Raw genomic sequence first — 19,746 nt, 5'->3', positions numbered from 1 at the left:
TTGCTCTTGCTCATTATCTTTCATGTATCAGGAAAAAGCAATAAAGCTTTAAAGAGATAACTTGTTTTTAGGTTTGTTTTTATCATCACATGTTAACAGTCGCCTTCCCTCAGGGTGATGAGCAGGATTTATATGGTAACGTTGAAAATAGCCACAGAGTCACAAGCACACAGCTGTATAAATTAATTAAAGATAAGGGAAGAGCGAGTGAGACGAGCTGTCTTCATTTGGGAGCTGATGTGAATGTCTGCATGAAGCTGCACTCACAGCGAGTGAGAAAACTTAAGTCATGCTCTGCCGAACGGCCATATGTTCTGTGGCCGGAAAAACCTTTAATCCTAAGTGCCTATTTAAATGAGCCGTCTTTGAGATGTGTGAAAAAGGGGGATGAAGGAAACAACGCCATGATGATACAGGATTTAGCTGGACACGGCTGGGTGGGACCGAATCAAATAACAGGAAGTGAAGGAATCAAACTTACAAACTTCCTCTTTAGCTTTCCCTTCCCACGGTTCTGTTTGCCCTCAACCGCAGTCACTGTGCCGAAGTCGGAGCCCATGTCTAGGTGCTCATCGGCTGACATGCTCTTGCGCAGGTAAGCAGCCCGTGCCCGGAAATGGGAGAACGGCGACTGGGAGCGTGGACGGGCCTCGGTGCAGCCGCTATTCTCTGTCTCATTGTCACCTTCCATGTCATCCTCCAAACGCCAAAGCTCCCCTGGATGAAGACAAAAAGACAAATTGAAAGACAAATTGTCTTTAATTTGTCTTAACTGAAGACAAATAAAGACATCACAGTGGCATTACATGAAGGTAACAATAAGAAGAAAGGAGAAGAAGGGAGAAAAAAGACAGGAGAATAAATGAGAGCAGGACTGACTGGACCGTGCGCAATTACTGGAAACTCACTCCACAAATTCTGAGCTATCATCACTGATTGCTTCCATAAAACATGTCCAGAAAGTAATTTAGCTTCCTTTATAGGTAAAATACTTTATAACCGCAGCATTATTCTCACCATGCCTCCTGAACAGCGTGATTATGATTTCATATGCTGGACAGAGAGGGCGTTTTTCTCCAAAGCGCTGACATGATGTCTGAGTTCTCACAGTCACACCACAGAGATGAATGAGTGCTGTCAGAAACTGCCTCAGCTCCACTAATCAGAGACGACTTCCATCGCTCTGCATTTGACGGACGTCAGACGTCTTGTCACATCCCGTCTGCGACGTCTGACCAACGGCATTCAAAAAAAACCACGCAGCCGTATGCTGAGTAAGCAAAATCAGCCATCTTCATCAAGGTATTAACAACGACAGCAGTGAAACGTGCTCATGATTCAAATATCATCTCAACGGGGCTTAAATTATAGTAGGAAAATGAGCACGCCGTGTACTTCCCAGCCCCCAGTGAATCACAGTATAAGGTTAAGAAGGTCAAAGTCCACCTCAGACATTTCTCTGCTGTAAATACTTTTATTAAAACAGCAGACAATTGAGTGCAGTCAGGACCACTGGAGTCAAAACCAGAAAAAAAACTGTTATTTATATGTTTACCAGTCTATTTGGCTGTAATGCATTTACATGGCTCTGTTCTGGAGAGCAAAATGTGCCTCCCTTCTCTTCCAAGTGCACCTCCCCTCACATCCATGTGCATATGTGGAAAGCTGGAAAGGTGCAGAGAGCAGCAACAAGAGCCCATCAGAGAACCAAACAGGTATTAATGACGACAGACATGACAGTGCCGGCACAAAGCAGAGAGGCTGCAGTGCAAAAACTCCCTTTTTCAGTATTCCTAAATCTGTTTATGTGATATCGTTACCTCATATTACACCATATCACTCTTTAGTTGGTTTTCTTTAATGCAAATTTTAGTGATTTTCTTTACTGCAGGATTGTGTCGTATGATTGCATTTGGTTTTTACCGTTTCTTTTATTATTTATGTGGATGATTTCTTGAGGGCCTGTCTGTAAACCAAAAGTTTCCCAGCAGGGACAATAAATAAAGAAATGAGAAATGAGGTGGCAAGCCACTAAAATCTTTTATATAGGCTTTCCTGTCAGGTTCATTAAGTTACAGTCCAGTATATTTATTTTAAAGAAAAATATATTAGTTATATGCATTAAATGGGCTCTATTTATATTCACACTTTATTAGGTACACCTTACTAATACCAGGCTGGATCTCCTCTTGTCTTCAGAACTGCTGTCAACAAGATGCTGGAAACATCCTTTTTAATTGCCTCCTTGGGGATAAAGTGTTTTTGAATTTGAATGTCCTCAGACATGATGGCATCACACAGTTGCTGCAGATTTGTTAAATGCACTTCCACAATGGGAATCTCCTGTTTCTCCACATCCCAAAGGTGCTCAACTGGATTGAGATTTGGTGACTGTGGAGGTCATTTGAGTACAGTGAACTCAGCAGAAGTCCACACCAGGTGGTCTTCCGCTGCTATACACCATCTGCTTCGAGCTTTAATGCATTGTGAATTCAGAGATGCTCTTCTGCATACCTTGGTTGTAAGTAGTGGGAATCTTTTCAGCTTCTATTGCCTTCCTATAAGCTTGACAAAATCTGGTCATTCTCCCCTGACCTCTTGCACCAGTAAGGCATTTTCAAACTGCCTATCACTGGATATTTTCTCTCTTGTGTGTTGTGTGGGAAACTCCCAGCAGATTTTGAAATACTCAAACCAGCACCAATAACCATGCCATGTTACAAGTCACCCAAATCCGCTTTCTTCTCCGTTTAGATGAAGTTTGAACCTTAACAAGTTGCCTTGACCATGTCTACATGCCAAATTGCACCGAGCTGATTGGCTGATTAGTTATTTGCATTAATAGGCAGTTGAACTGATGCACTGAACATTTCTTAATGGTTACACAAATTTATGTAGCACTTAACTGTATAGATACAGTGGCTCCAGTGCAGTGGTTTTTACATTTGCATAACAATTGAAAGATCCCCAGTTTAATCCTGGGAGGATCAAAGAAGAGCACATTGCGCACATGTGGAGATACCTGCTGTGGTGACAGCTTGTGAATAAGCGAGGAGCTGAAAAGTCATTTTTTTGTTATTTATTTATTTTTATTTTTTGGTACACATATAGCTCTTTTTCCCCTCACGCCCTGGGGCTCAAACCTCTGGAGGCACCCCGTTCTACCTCCCGAGCCACAGCTACTGTGATTCATTATCCATTATTAAAAGAGTAAAACTGCAGCTCTTTTGGCAGTGAGTGTTTTCGTGTGAGCTTATGAATGATCTCCAGAGTGTGAAATATAACCTCTGTATCAGTTCCACAGTCTGAGCCGCAGCCAGAGCTGGGCCAAGTAATAAAAGCAACAAAATGACTGAGCCTTGTCCCTAATACAGGATGTAGCTTAAATCCACAAACCGAATGCAGCTGGATTATTAAACAACTTGGATTTTTAGAAAAAGTTGTCTGCATACCGAGACATAAACAGAGGTAGAGAGAGAAAGAGAGAGGGAGGCAGCATCATGGTCGATGACAGTGGTCGCTAGGCAACAAGCAGCCACGTGAGACCAAACTCTCTCTCAATTTGATATTTTCAACAGAGCAGGAGCCGTGGAAGAAAAAAATAGGCAGAGAGACAGACACCAACATGCCATCAAACCCAGATAATTAGTCTAGATGTAAAAGGACATAAGATGGAAGCACTTGGACTAAATCAACCAATCACTGACAGAGAGCTGAGTTATTAGACGTAGTAAAGGGGAAGGTTTATCGGATCAGAGCAGCGAGGGCTAGGGATTCACTCGATGCTACTCGGCCAAAGTGGGTTAGTGATGACATTCACATAGTTCAAACTGCAGGCAAAATAGGACAGAGAAATGTAACGAGAGGTAGGAAAAGGGAAGCAGGGATACTGGAAGTCTCTTTCAGAGACAATGGATTCACTTCTGCCATGCTCACTTTAGTCACTTTAGCCATGAATTTTAACCAATAAACTCTCTTATTGTATTAAATGTAGTTTATTACTGAACCTAAACATCTAAGTAACTTTAATACATTTATTTAAAAAAAACAGTTTCATACCACCATAGATGGAAGTGGCAATATTATTCTTATTTAAAGATCCAGATTTGTATTCTTGGACCACACTAGAGTAGCTTTTACATGATTCACAGATCGAAATAATCCTCACACAGCCCCTCAGTTCACTCTTTCTGAAACAGCACATTTAATCTCTGTCACTCTTCCTATTACGCTACTTCAAGAGTTACAGAAAAAAATCATAAAGGGCAATGCTATCAGTATAGGAAAACCATAACTCTATATATTAACTCTCCTTAATTTTAATAGTTCACTTATAATATAAATAGTAAAAAAAAACATCAGTAGGTTAAAGCAGTATATGCTGTACACAGTTTTTACGTGAAAAACCATGAAGTTAAAAATAGAGCAATAGACTGCAAGCAGACCAGCAATGAACTGAAGAAACACCTGTGAGTCAAGGCTCAGGGCACAGCCGAGCAGTCTCACACAGGAGCTGGTGTTGACTAAAGTTGTCGCCTCGCTTTAGTCATCCGCAAAGTGTGCAGATCAGCTGTGGCCTCAGTAAACCAGAAAAAAGAGAGCACTGGCATGAGTTGTTTTTTTTTTTTTTTACAGTATTTTGATGTGAATTATTTTGAACACAATGTGAATTTCTCATTTTTAATAATCACGGTCAAATCCAGTTTATTGTGACAACACCAGTTTCTTGTATGTAGAAGGTTTTTACAGATGGGTGGGTCTGCCGTACTCACAACTAAGGCTATGTGCCTGACATGACCATAATAATCATATCAGTTCTCAATGACATTACACAGAGCCAAAAGTAGAAAACAGCCGTCCGATTATTTTAGTATATTCACCTATGGTATCAATTAGAAACTCCTACATTGGCTCGTTCTCGAGTTATTCCATTAAGTTGCAATATATTTGACCTCTCAGGGCCACCGTAGAATAGTCTGGCCTCAACGAAGTGGTTCACAGGAGGTGAGACGCACGGAAATGCTGATGTTATCGCTGACAGAACCTTGTTCAGTATTTCCTTCTACACCATAACAAATATCATTCGCACAGCTTTCTATGAAATATCATGATATCATTTTGAGCCTACATCTCAAATAGTAGGTCCACTTTAACATAAATCAACCTCGACTTGGGCGTTTAGGAATAAAAGCAATCAGAAAGGTTTACTTTCAGGTTGCTTGATCTTATTATTTATAATTTTCTGTACACATGTATCATGTGAGGTCCCATTCGCATTGATTGAAATTTGTACCAGCACTGACTGCAGAGCCGGGAGACAGCGAAAGAAGACAGTGCGTTGGCAGAGAGACAGAAGCCAATCAAGAAAGAGGGGAGGCAAAATAAAGCCCTTGCTGTATCAGCATCTCGTCCCCTCTAAGCCCTCTCACGTACTCTGAAATGCGCCGCTCCACAATGACCTTCACGGTGAAGAGAACGAAAATATCAGATATCTTCTGGATGAGATTTTTTTTTTCATTACAATGTGAGCAGCTGTTTTAGCTCATTTCAAAGTTTTTACCACCTATGTTGCTTCCTGTGTCTCTGACAATCCAGTGGGACTGACTTCAAGAGGAACCTTTTTTTTTCTTATTTTATTTAGGTCTTCCTCTCTGATGCTGGCTGTGTCTTTTTTTGGAGTTACATACTTCTTTTCTCTCAAATGAGTGCAGTTTCAGGAAGAGCTCCTGTGCAGATTTCTCTTGTATTAAACATCACAAGCGAGAATGATAACGCGGTATTTTCCGCCTTAATCCAACATTTGAAGAGCTCAGAGCTCCATGCTGTCAAGCTGAGTGACATCAGTCAGCAGTGACAGTGAAAGTGTATGTCTATCAATACGTGTGAATGAGGAGACAAGCGTTAGGATGTCTAGCTCGATGTCTAGCCTTGATCTTTAGCTTTGAGCTCTGGTTTGATGGCGCTTGGCTTGTTCAGGGTTAAAGGGAAGATTAGTTTCCAAATCAGGCACTTTGAAAAAGTATCAGAGCTGCTTGAAGAAATTAGAAATGCATTGCCTAGATAGCACAAGCACAGATTTCATGAGAAATGTTTTAAACTGGCCACAATGTTTAGTTTTTGTCTAAACAGATAATCAAAGGTTTGCATTAATTCACTCGCATTAAATTGAAATTTCCCCGATTTATTTCTCTCCTGCCTTCAGTTTCAGATGTCTGCTATTGTGGTCTTTCTATAGAAGAGCTCTTTTTGATCTACACAAATCAAAGCCCAACTGTGAGGGGCTTTCTTTCACATAAAATCCCTGCCACCTATAAATGTTTTCATCCTCAAAAAAAGCCCTCATTTGTCTTTAAGATGAAAGCCTTCGCTGTCAGCGGGCTTACACCGTCAGAATTCTCCATGACAGTTTCCCCTCTCCTGTGAGGGAGCGGCGTTTGATTCCTACACAAGAGGAGGAGAGAGGAGAGAAAACAGTGAAAGGATATACACTGTTTTCTCTTGTACATGCAACTGCTGAGACAGATGGCTGCTGGGCGCTCTCAGCCAAGTGAAGCATAAGACAGGATATCACAGAACCAATGCAGGTGTGGGCATTTGAACAGAAATAAGAAGACTTTAGCTTAAGCTTTTACTGCCCTTTAAACTCTTGTATCGCCGCCACAAGATCCTTTTCAAATAACTAACCATTTGAGTTGCGCTCAGGCCAGAGGCTGCCATTTCATGATGAAAAATGAAAGACAGAGCAAAGTTCACCAAGAAAAAAAGAGCATTTCTAGGTTAAACCCAAGTGGCAAATTTCATACAGGGTGCCTTTACACTTGCTGAGTATCTGCAAGCTGCTTTGCAACCCACCTCCACCACACTTCCTCCTTTTCATGCTGTTTCTTACTTTATCCATGCCCAGTCTGTTTTCAGCAGGGGTCTTGCTGCTGCTGCTGTTGCTTTCCCCACTTTCATCTTTCCATAGATACACCAAAGACAGGTGGAGCGGTCCTACCACGGGTCAATTTTCCCTCAAATTACTGCAGATTGAAATTATAATCATCTTTTTCAGACAAAAGTGGTCATGGCTTGACCACAAAGTGGTTAATTGGATCACTTTGATTCTAACAAGTCGCTTGATATTGTTTCTCCAAATGCTGTTAGCTGAAAAAAATAAGCTAGCTGTGTGGTGCTAGCTTCCATTTCGTCTTTACCTGCAGGTGGCAAAGTGCAGGCCTTTGAGTGGCTGGTGGCAACTGGAGGACTCTTCATGCGCGGAGGACTCCCGCCAATGAGATCAGAGTGGTGGACCCTGGAGACCGTTGGAGACTGGGGGATGCTGGGGAGGGTACGCGACTTAGCCAGTATGGGTCTCTGTAGCTTCCTTTCCAGCGACCTGCATAGACAGCGTAAATGGTCAATTGCACGGATCGTTACAATACCGCAGCCAAATCCAACATCAGCACTAACACTGACACAGGCACATACAAATACAACTTACTGTTAATGAGCAACGAAAGCATCTTTGCCAATCAATAGCTAAATTGCTTCCACCTCAGTATAATCAACCCGAAGGTCATTTGGAACACTAGAACAGTAGATCAATAGTGGACTGAACACTGTCCAATGGGACGCAAATCAATGGCTACAATCACAAGATCGGCTTAACAAATTGGTGACAAGCACACATTCAGGCTTACTTGTGTCTTTCTATGTTAATATTTTCTCACAGGAGACTGTTTTCCTTGTGCTCTCACAGCCGTGCTGCGTTAGACTGCAACAGATGACTGATATTACATACAAATCCTCTCTGAAACATTTGTGTCTCATTTATAATAGAGACTAAGAATCTGAAAACAACAAACTCAGTACTGACTCAGTGCATTGAGTCCACCTCCAACGCCACTTCCGATCAGATTGATGTGCTGAGATTTAATGAAACGTGGCCGGCATAGCAGACATCAGCCTGGTGGAGCTGGAAGACATCTGACCTCCAGACTTTTGCGTGACAAGCCTGGGTACTAAACACATGATCCCCAGCTGAAAATGAGTTGAAGACATGCGAGCTGAATTCTCAGAGGCTGATTTGTCCTGAAAGCTTCAGGGGCAAGTTTTTATCTGTGATTAAATGTGTGTTTTGTTTTAATATATACACAAATGTATATATATATATTATCTCATATCATAAAATATGAGATAACTGTTTCATTTTGAGCATTTTGAAGATGAAACAAGACCACCACTTGCAGATTTGGACAACAAAACAAGCTGTTAAATTTCATAAGCCGGCATAATGGTGTGTCATTACACCAGCATATGCCTTAGAGAGCAAGTGTGCCTGCATGCAAATTTCAAACCTCTCTGTCTTTTTGGGTGTTTTTCATTTTTCCTCTCTCATATGCCGTCTAGTCCTGTTTGTTTCATTGTGATTTGTCAGCCCTGCAACCCAGAATACGTTCCGAAAACTAACAACTGTTCCACATTTTATTATGTGGAACTGTTGTTGACTATTAGAATTGCAGTTTTGCAATTATTTATAAGGTCTGAGGCAGAAATTAACTTTACTAATTTGCTGGGAAATAAACACGAGAGTTAAATGCTGCAGTACTGTGCAAAAGTCTTGAGTGACTCCTCATCCTTTTGTATTTTGCTCCCAAAGAGCCAGAATTTCATTGTCATTTTTTAAGTGTTCTTGAGCCATAGTTCTCCAGGCCTTGTACCTGACCATTTTCAGAGGAATCAATTTTTTGTTTGTTAAAACTTGCCTATGAATAATTCAAACATTAATAAGGCACCTAACTCAAGGGCTGAGCCAATATTGTGTCTACACATAACAGACACCTTGGCAAAAAAAACAAAAAACATTTAAAAATATATCTTCAGGCACTTTGTTACTAGCAGCCTGTGCAAAAACACATGATTTATTCCCATTCTTTAGTTGAATCTATGAAAAGATATGAAAAGACACAGTTTGGCAGGCATTAAATATTTTTGCACCAACAAGGACATCAAATTGCCATATTTCAGTATGTTGCGCACTGTGTCCTTAAAACAACCGAAGAAACTGAAACCATGCAATACCATCTGAAAAGCATCTGATTCACAACAACTTTTTTCAGCATGGCAGCAATCCTAAGCACACTGACAATACAATAAAAACATATCTGCTTAGAAAAACACAATGCAACACAATCAGTCATGGATCGGCCTCCCCAGACCCCAAACTCATCATTATTGAAGAAGAGCTTGCAATGTCCTTCTTGAAGACTACTTAAAGAGATGACAAGAAAGCTTTCCTAATAGGGTTCAGTGTTTAGAAATGATATCGACTCTCAAGCTCAACAGAATTGTACAAACTCTGTGTTTGGCTTATATATACTCTATATGTTTGCACTTTTTAGTGAATCGCTGCACCTATTTCTCATCTCCATAGTAAAATATAAAGAAATGAAGAGTGACTTTTGCAGATGACTGCAGATCATTTACTAAGCATAAATGATGACAATCCTGAGTTCTTGGCAGGCAACCTTACGGTGATTACAGGACTACCCCTATGAGCTAATGTAAACATCTTGTTTGTAAGTGTTCCCATTCAAAAGATTCAAAAACATGTACTCTACAGATAAATCTACCTGTTACCACCAGAGCAGGTAGAGTAAGGTAAGAGCTCTTAAAGGGCTGGAAAAAGCAGAGGCCTGTGCAGCATGTACGCATTAATCACAGTCTAGATTCATTCAGCAGACATCAGCCAAGGCCTCAATAAACTAAATAGGTTGAGTGAACCATACAATAAAAACTAGAATGAAATTCTGTATTCTGTATAACAAAATTCTATAACCTCTTCAAATGTTTCAGAGAAGCTCACAGCCACTGATTCAAATCATATACCATCTTATTCCATTAAATTTATGTTGTCTCCACTGTGCTGCTGTTTATGTCGTGCTGTTTTTCTGCTTTGTGGGACATTTATTTTTATGTATCATAATGTGTTTCTAACTGTTATGCTCAGCAGAACAGGAGCCTGCTGTAAACCACTTTAAATTGAGTCAGGCCAGTTAAACATGACTTATTTAATGTAATAAATGGAATGATTGAAGGGATAAAAACGCCTGGGCGGACTAAGTGACAAACAGAAGCATCGTGTGTACCATTTTGTGTACATTACCGAAGGACGGGCATTAACTTGTTCATCACAGAACGATTTGCCATCGCCAATCATTCACTGTGGACTGGCTGAAGCAAATGAATCACTGTATACTCCTATTACTGTTTAGTAAAGTTGCCCGTTTAATCCAATTAAACATTTCCTGTGCCGATTTGACACACAAGCAGCTGTAACTGGTAACTGTCTGCCAGGCTTCACTTCCACTAATTCGACTCTACCTCTCGACAGTGTTTGAGGGGCTGGTGCATCTTGGAGCGTTGTTATGCAATTATCAGGCAAATAACATGTTCTGCTGTGAGGTTAGCTGTGCTCTAGTTTCAAGGAGTATTTTATTTGCATGCAATTAACAGGTATCTGTGTTCCTGAGAAGCACACATACAGTCTATTGATGCAACTTGCTAACCAAGCTGATAGCTTAGAGTAAATCTCATGTCTTATCCAGTTATGTTGATTTCTTGCTCCAAAAATAACAAGATATCAGCAGCTAAAAAGCTTAAAATTATGCTTTTCCAGCAGGACCTCATAAATCAACTGGCCTCATCGCTATGGCTACATCCATCTTAAATATATAGTCTTTCTGCAGGAGAGCACACAAACGTATCCCTTTAAAGAAAACTTTTTGAGCTGTTACATTTAATTTGACCTCAAATGCAATGCAAAAATCCCGGGTGTCAAAAAATGTCTCCTATGTGGTCCGAAACAGGGTGAAAGGCTGGTAACCGTGGTGATACAAATTCAGAAAATGAACAAATTTCATCAAATATCATCAATCTGATGTAAGCCAGACATTAAAGCCTTTCTTCTACACACAGGATCATATCTAATCCATTAAAGAGCTTGCCTTTACGAAAGAAGATTATTAGTCATTAATTAATTCATGAGGAAATCCAATGCTGCAGCTTTATTAAGAAGTGCATGCACTCAGCAGTGAATAGTAGTCTTTTTGGTACCAGCATGTTTTTACAAGCCACTTCAGTAAAACTTAAGTGTGCCGTGTTTGAGGGGGGATACTTATGTTCTCTTTTAATTCCCTTCGATCGCTGGCTCAGGATATGCGGCGTAAGCTCGGGGTTTACTCGGCACTAGGGAGCTATCAGGTAAACCAACAGCGGGTGCAAAGTCAGCACATCTGCAGGTTTGAGAGGCAAAGCGCTGCCGGCAAGGAAACCGAGAGCTAAAAGAAAACACGGGTGGTGAATTTGTGAATGTTTGACACTGACAAACCGCGTGGTGTGTAATACTTTAACGCTGACTATATACATGTGTGCAGGACTTACACAAATAGAAACTTTGATAGTAATGCAAACTGAAAGCTCTCTTACTCCTCGGCAATCCATACTGACTTGCATGAAAAAGCATCTGCCCGAGGCACACACACACACACACACACACACACACACACACACACACACACACACACACACACACACCTCTTCTCAGTGAGCATAAGATGAAATAACTCAGAGTCCACGGGTAAACAAACGCGCACACATACAACTGCACTGACACACACGTGCGCAAACACAGTTGTTGGCCTCCCACCAGCACATCATGATGATAACACACTGTGCTGAACAGCCGGCCCAGGCCACTCTGACAATTTGGGCTTCACTCATCCAACAAACCTGTTGCTTAGCGACTCTGACTACAAACAGGGGGGAGACGAGAGATCGCCGGAGAGGCTTATTCTTGCTTCCCAGCAGCAATTTATACTTTCATAAAAACAGTGTCTCGCCCAGAGTTGCGAGCATCGAGTGCACCACGTTTTGTGGGGTGTTTTTTTTTTTTTTTTTTTTTTTTGTCACCGAATTTGTTATCGCTTATATTTTAGTCGAGCTTTCTTTGGCAGTGTACATTTGTGCGAGCACTCTGAGTGAAATAAAATGACACTACAACAAATGGGTGACATTTTTTTTCTTAGAAATAACAGAAGAATGCATGAAGAAGAACATTAATTACAGACGTGGAGGGGCTCACGAGGAAAAAAGGTCACTATGCAGAGAGATCTTGACCAGGAGTCAAACTTCTGACCTTATGATTGAAAAGCAATGTTTTTATGTGGTGTGGGTGGTTTGTGGGCTACAATGTTACTCCTGGATTGGCATAATCAAGCCTTAACAATTAAACTGATTTTGCAACAGTGTTTGAGAAAGACAGGGACTTATGGTGAATTTGTGGTTCTGTAGATGTGTAATTCAGTGTTGGAATTGGTATTGGTCTACAGAGAGCCTAGCACGCGTGCAATCTACGCACATGTGCGTTGAACTTTGGTTGAAAAGTGGTCCGGAACAGGCAAGTGGGAGAAGCACAGACGCGGGCTACAGAGGACAGTTTTCATTGTTTTTAGCATTCGGCTTCACTTCAGCTCTCTGTGTGTTAAAAGTGTGTGCAGCGCAACAGCACAAGAAGTTGAAGGGCATTGCAGCCTTAGCTTCAATGTCCTTCTGCATCGATCATAAGTTAAGCCTGCCCCAAAGTACGCCTTGCATTTTTACTCTAATGAAGCAGTAATATACAAAATGAGCATCACGTTTTATTTCATAGGATAAGAAACTAACACATGAGACCACACGCTTGTGGATAAAGTGTTTCATGAGGTCATAAATCAGGTGATAAGTTGGATCCTTTTCTCACAGATTTATATACAAACAGACTTCATTATGCAACAAGAGGAGCCGCCACCTGCTGGCGATTAGAGCAAGTGCAGGTTCAAGGCACTTCAGCATTGAGACGTGTAAGCTCTGTCTACTTTTTATAGCCATTCTCTGGTAGAAACAGAATCACGTGTTTATTTGAGTGTTGTTGTGTTTTAAGCACTCACCCGGTTTGTTTTCCTTGGGGTTTTTTGGGTGGAAGGAGCACTTCTCTATATCTTTGAATGCTTGACTTAACATGAAAAGATCTCAGGAGGGATTGCAAAAAAAGCCTCTGTTCTCTGTCTCAGTGCAGACTAAAATTAGCTTTGTTTCTACAAGAACACATTCTGGTGCAACAGAAGCACAGCAATTTGTATTAGTGACCTATATTAATTCCAAAAGTAGCACGTGCAGTGCCTTCAGTCCTTTTTGGTAATCTGATGTGCAACTGTTGAAGTATTTTTCCATTGAATGCTATGTAAGGGTTCTTCCAGCCTCAGAATGGGTCTCTGGGAGTAAATACACACAGCAGTAAGTCTGATCACCACATGCACAAAGGCATTTAACAGAAAACAGTGTTTGATTAAAACGAATGTACACTATGCTTAAGTAGATGAAGCGCTAGCTAATAAAAGACATTGGAGGATGGGTTATGCAGACTTTTGAAGAAACATCCTATGCTGGGGATAGAGATGGGGGTTGGCTGTGCTGGTGAATGTAGCTGCGTAGAAAGAACTATCTATGGTGCTGAACTGACTTATAGCACACTGGCAGAGCACAGCAAGTGCACATCCTCATACTTGTTTACACACGAGTCCACGTTTTCATGCTCCGAACTTCAGTTCCAAACTTTTGCCCTTCTTGTCTTCACATGCTTTTATGAATTTGTCTTCTTAACAATTTTATAGATTTTCAAAAGATTGTAATCCACAGAAATCACAGACCTGTGATGTAAGTGTAGTATTTATTTTATTGTTGAGTTTAAATGTAACTTATTGAGAAGAAATTGGTCAAAAAGAAATAAGAGCAGATTAAGTGACAAGCGGGAGAAAAGGCTATTCTACATTACGTAAAGATGGACATTAACTTGTTCATTACAGACTGACTCACCATTACCCATCATTCACTGTGGACTGACCTTCTTGTCACTATACATTATGCTAATGGTTGTACCTGAGAGGGGCCATGCAGCAGTAAAAGACGACTGAAAATACAGCATGTCTCATGCAGTAAGGAAATTTTGCAGTTACTTGTTTAATCTAAAGCCTTTAGCACTTTGAAATCATGCTTTTCTTACAAGGGATGTAATCAGAACCAGTACTTCTGATATCTTTAAATACCAAAATTCAGAAAAAGCAGTGGTAGTTGTTTTTTGTGATTGTGCTGTTTTGTAGTTTTTCCTGTACGTACTGAGCCTGCAGATCTTCCCGGACTGACAGGGGCAGTATTGTAGTCTTGTCTAGTCAAGTCTCCATTGGCTAACATATTTAGAATGGCCAAGGTTGCATAAATTCTTAAAGCTGTGTTGACACTGGAAATTACGGGGCAACCAGCAACCACAGAAAGCGAATGACTTTCAATGACATGAAGCACCTACGGACAACGGGAAGTGGGCGGGACCTGAGATAATGTTTTTTCAACTTCCAATTCCGTGTTAACTCACATAGCACAAAGCATTTCCAAGGTACCGCTGTCTGAACACATTCAGCTCCACCTAGACGTTATCACGTGCGCTTCACATTACCGCAAATTCAAATGGTTCCTGAAAGATGAGATTACTTCATAACTTTACACCCAATATTTAAAAAATAAGTCCAGGTGCCCTGTATGATACTTGGGTGTTAAAGGGTTAGGGAGTTTATGTTTAAGTACATAGGTCATTCTTTTTTTCTTTGCTACTGTGATACTGAATTAGATATTGAGAATCACGTAACTCTACTGGCACTGGTAACAGCCGTCTATGACATTTCTAATAGTAATATGGAAGACTTACGAGGGCTATGCGACCCGCGCTCATTGTTCTAAACTAGTAAGTAGGCTGGTTTGTTGCTGGACTAGCGGACAGTCTCCATTCAGCGACTGCCCGCTAGAGAGCCACTCTTGCTGTACCTCAGGTTTCCATCACTCTCACTCTTTGCCCTCTTCACCTGCCGGGTACATCTTTTGCAGCGGTCCTAGTGAAAAGCTAAGGACACCTACTGGGAAAAGCAAAAGTGCTATCCTCTCCATGCTCTGGTGTCACAATCAAGCCTTCATTACCCCCGGACATTTTGTACCCAGTATGTTCTGCAATTAGCATTTACTTCAAGTGTCTATCGCCTGTTTGAAAAGGTACATATCTCACTGAACTCTGTCAAGCACAAAGCTTTGAGGCCATTCTAGACAGGCAAGTACAGCATGAGCTCTTTGTTAGACAACTGTAATGCTGGAGATTACTGAGGCCAGATTTTCATTCATTCACTGAAAACAGAACATTTTTTGATAGCTGTCCCTGCTGAAGTCACCCTCTTTCTCTGCAACCATTAATAAATAATACATCAATCTCTATTTTTGGCCATTTTATTGCCCTTTTTTTTCTCTTCCCTGCTCCTATTCATTTAAAGGCAAAAGAGACAGCTCCAACTTCAACAAAAAAAGTCTTGTAGCAACTCTGATAGCCTCAAACCCCTCTGGCTCCTCCTTTATGCACGACAGTGTACCGAGAGAACAAGCATGAGAGTGGGGCAATACAGAGGGAAAGAGCATGATAAAAGAGGCCGAGCGAGAAAGACTGAAAGTAAGACTGGAAGAGATTGAGGGGCGTAGGAAGCGGGTGGCTTGTGAGAAAGAGACAGTGAGTGGGAGAGACAGAGACAAAGAGACTGTGGGGATGAGAGATGCTGGATTTGTAATGGCAGGGAATGTGAGTCTTTTTTTTTTTAAATACACCAGATGTCCACCCACGTTAACACTTCTCCTGTGTGAACGATACGAGATTTGATGGATATATTTTCAAAGTCTAGAGTAGTGGCACTGGTGGGAGTTTTTCACACTGGGGTTCTGATTTTCATTTTTATGCTGGTTGTATAATTTAACACTGACTCAGACGTAATTTTGGGTTCTTGTTAAGAGCAAGGCGAGGTTGATCATTAGAAGGACAGTCGTGCCGGTAAGCAAAAATAGAAACACAGAGCTCTAAACTTAGCGCCGAAGTTTTCTCGTTTTCTTTCGGGGCATTTAGTTTAACGGTAATCAGAGTGAATAACGTTGCCTTTCAGAATTCAGGACGCTAATTGCAGCGCTGCAGTACACAGCAAGAAGTTGTTAGATCTTAGTAGAGCCACGCAAATTGAGTTTGCAGGAGGGTGTGGACAGCTTCTGTTTGACACAAACAAAATTAGCACTGTTGCGGAGGAAGCAATATTTCTAAATCCATCCTCATTATGAATTACAAGACCAATCCGAGAACTAGAATTGAAGAAGTAGAGTTTGATCGAATGTCAATTATGGTCACAATCTTCTCTTTCTCCCTAAACTACCACATTGGAAAAATGGTTCTATAAAACACCATGATGTCATCATTTGGGTACAACATGTAATAACTTAATCAATTTGTCCTATTGTATATTTGTAAAATGTTTTCCTAATTAGTGGATGAATTCAAAAACGTGTTTTGTAACCTCAATCACCGAACTCCAAATTACAGCAGGTTCATCTCTGAGTCAGAGCGGATGTTTGTGCCAGATGTAATGACATTTCTTCCAGGTGGTTCCGAGATATTGCATTCGCAACAACGGGGCAGTAGTGGGGGTCAGAACACGATGTCACGGTGACCGTTGCCTTCGACGACGGGAAATTGAATCGATTCATTCTCGAATGCTGAAATTTGAGCAGCCTTTAAGAGAAATTGCATTCGGGTGAAAGGTTTGACCAGCTGGACGATTAACCAGAAAAGCTAATAACAGTCCTGTTTTTGAGATGACTGTAATTTAGAAGATGAAAAGTAATTTAAATCTAGTTTACCAGGGTGATGCCAGAGTAGACCATAGACTTGTGACATTGATGTTAGTTCTTTAAACTAAAACCTGAGTTATTGGCACCTGTAAATTTGTCTTTGGAGAGCAATAACAGCAACAGTTGTGGTCGTAAATACGTGCGTGTGTGGTAAAAATAAGGTGAAGTGGGTAGACTTGGCCAAGAAGGACTCTTTGTGTCTCCTTCTCTATATGGAGCCTATTGACTTCCTCTCTATTTTTGTTCTGCGCAAACGCTCCATATTCAACTGCACGACAGTGGAAAGAATCTATAGTAGCTACCACCATGCCTGACAGCAGCTATCCGCCGCACCTCCACACTTATGTAACTCGAAGCTTACTCACACATGCATACAAGCACATGTTTACATGCACATACAGGTACACAGTCGCTTTAAAGCCTCACAGTCCTGCAAAACATACAAATTTGCATGTGGGCTGGCTCATTCATATACCGTAATCGTTTAGATGTTTTTCAGAATGTTACACACATACATACATATATTACACTCCCTTCAGTATATATTTGACTGATATTACTTAACCATTAAACCCTGACACACTTGTAGAGGTGCAAATGTGTGACCAAGTGGCGCACACCCTCGAACCTCTCATGTGCACACGCTCATTCTGTTGCACTGAAAGTCACAAGATACAGCCAAGTGGCAATGTTTACAGCCGTGGAGACAACAGTATATACCAACCAGGCATAGTGAGACACACACACACGTAGACACACACGACTTACCTGGCCTCGGCCACAGTGCAGCAGTAACTGCCACTGCGCCGCGAGCTTCTTCCCACCCGCAGCTCCTCTCGAGACTTACGGCGATTAAAGTAGTCTGTGAGTTTCCCAAAACTCGCCATCTTTTTCGCTTGTCGCTCACCTCCACCTCCCCGTCTCTCCTTTTTTTTTCTCTTATTTTTTTAATGTTGATCCGTAAAATAAGGAAAGATTCTCTTCTACAAAGCTCCTCTGTGCACGACCTCCTGACTTACAGTCTGCCTTGCTCTACTTCTACCTGGATTCAGTTGTGCAGTTTGGCATCAGCTGCAGGTCCGACTTCCCCCGTGCTCCTTCATCCCTTTTTGCCAGAACACTTGTGCAGAAGAACGAGGGCTCTGCCTTTCCCTGCCTCTCGCTCCCCTTTCGATCCGTCTGCTGCCGCACACGGTGCTCGTACGCTGATTCTCTTAAAATAGTAACGTTTGTAACTGCCTACCAATCGACACAGCAGGAGCAGTGTCTCCCCCAGTGGACAGCAGACAAGAAGGAGGAGTGGGAGAGAGACAGAGAGGAAAAGAGAAATGACAGAGAAAGGGAGGGTTCCTCAGTGTCTGTCTTCTTGTGTGCTGAAGGAAGCAGGGCTGGTGGGAGAACATGAGCTGCTATGATGCTTGTACCTAAGCCCACCCCCCTCTTTCTCACTCCACATCTCTCTGTTTTTTAGTGCATATTGACTGTGATGCCCAATTGTGCGCTCTCTCTCTCTCTCTCTCTCTGTCGCTCCCTCTCGCACACACTCTCTCTCTCTCTCATGCATGCATTCTTTCACACACAACCCTTCGACTCTCTGTGAGCAGAATCACGGCGTTCAAGCAAAGCTGGTGAGCAGGTGCCAGCGGTTGAGCATTTGGGTTCATTACTCTGTCTCCAGCTTCGATCTCTCTCTTCTTTTCCACCCCTGTTTCTCTCCCTTTGTCGCGGACACAGACACACAGACACACAGACACACAGACACACACACACACACACACACACACACACACACACACACACACACACACACTCGGATTCAACCTAAAGTGCACCTGCTCCACCATGATAACTTTCTCCAATTGTTTGTCTTTCAATTATTTGCAGCTGAGCGTCTTCAACCCGTTTTTTTTTTTTTGTTTGTTTTTCTTACCAGTAATGAAATGGAAGCACATTTAGCTAGGACCACCAGCTGGTGGACACATATATTGAGAAAATTAAAGACAATAGCAGGATGACAGGGACAACAAGGGAAGTGCAGCAAGAAAAGAAAATATGAGGATGGATGAAAAAGAGGTATGGAGTGAGGGCTATTTGTGAAGTGCCTTTTAGTGATTCACTGTGTATATATGTGTGTCTCCCTCCCACACATCCTGACAGCTACCTACTCTGTCTATTCACTGTCTCACCCTGACTATATTTTTCATTTTTATCTCCAAACGTGATTGTGACCTCATTGTTTCTACCTCAACCATAAAAATCGCTCATTTGCATCTTTTCCTGATCCAGCGGGCTCTAAAGTATGCCCATGACATTTACAGGTAATGGACGGCATGGGCACAAATAACCAACACTGAAATAATCAGCTGCTTCTCCACTGAGCCTCTCATCCTGCAGTTTGGACGCCAGAAACGGTAGTTTCTGTTCTACTCTCCCCCTTTGACGAGCTCCTAAGAACCCTTTACTACAGGTTCCAACAGAGGTATTTTTCACCCCTATGTCCTCTTAGAGAGCTAAAACAGCAACTTCTCAAGGACAAATGATACCAGAGGCGGTCTTAAAATAGGGGGATTGTCCATTGCTAAACTGAACTGCTAAAAAGTTTTTACATTGGAAACACTGTAAATATTAATGTTATGCATGATTAGAGGCATACCCATTCTGAATATTTCAGTTTCTTCAGCAACTACAATTGGTTGTTTTTTCCTGACTGAAATTAGCATCCTATTTAGTATTGCATTGTTGATGCACCTTGCTAGACAATCTAGTTAGCTAGTGCAAGCACTAGCCCACAAAACTGCTGAGAGAAAACCAGAGTCTAATCGTTGCACAAAGTTGCATTAATAAATCGGAATAATTGCACCACGGGATTTTGTATTAGTCCAAGTAAAAGAATTTGTCTTCAAAGGCATGTCTGTGTTTTTGGTACATATTACGTCATGGGGATCTAAGGGTCCTGGAGTAAATCTCCAA

At 41.5% G+C, this 19,746-nt stretch overlaps 1 protein-coding gene across 1 annotated transcript in view; it reads right to left on the bottom strand.

The window, feature by feature from the left end:
• Positions 1-17,669, bottom strand: part of ankfn1b (ankyrin repeat and fibronectin type III domain containing 1b) — a 124,635-nt gene extending 106,966 nt beyond the window's left edge. The window contains exons 1-3 of the mRNA XM_063482052.1: positions 17,545-17,669; positions 7,197-7,378; positions 482-717 (exon numbers count right to left, since the gene is read on the bottom strand). Coding sequence (XP_063338122.1) covers positions 482-717; positions 7,197-7,378; positions 17,545-17,663 — 537 coding nt within the window. The 5' untranslated portion in view covers positions 17,664-17,669. The remainder of the gene's footprint in view (positions 1-481; positions 718-7,196; positions 7,379-17,544) is intronic.
• Between the last annotated feature and the right edge of the window lie 2,077 nt (positions 17,670-19,746).

This window comes from Pelmatolapia mariae, linkage group LG8 (assembly GCF_036321145.2).
Source record: "Pelmatolapia mariae isolate MD_Pm_ZW linkage group LG8, Pm_UMD_F_2, whole genome shotgun sequence".
Classification (NCBI taxonomy): Eukaryota; Metazoa; Chordata; class Actinopteri; order Cichliformes; family Cichlidae; genus Pelmatolapia; species Pelmatolapia mariae.
This window is presented reverse-complemented; position numbering and strand designations above follow the sequence as displayed.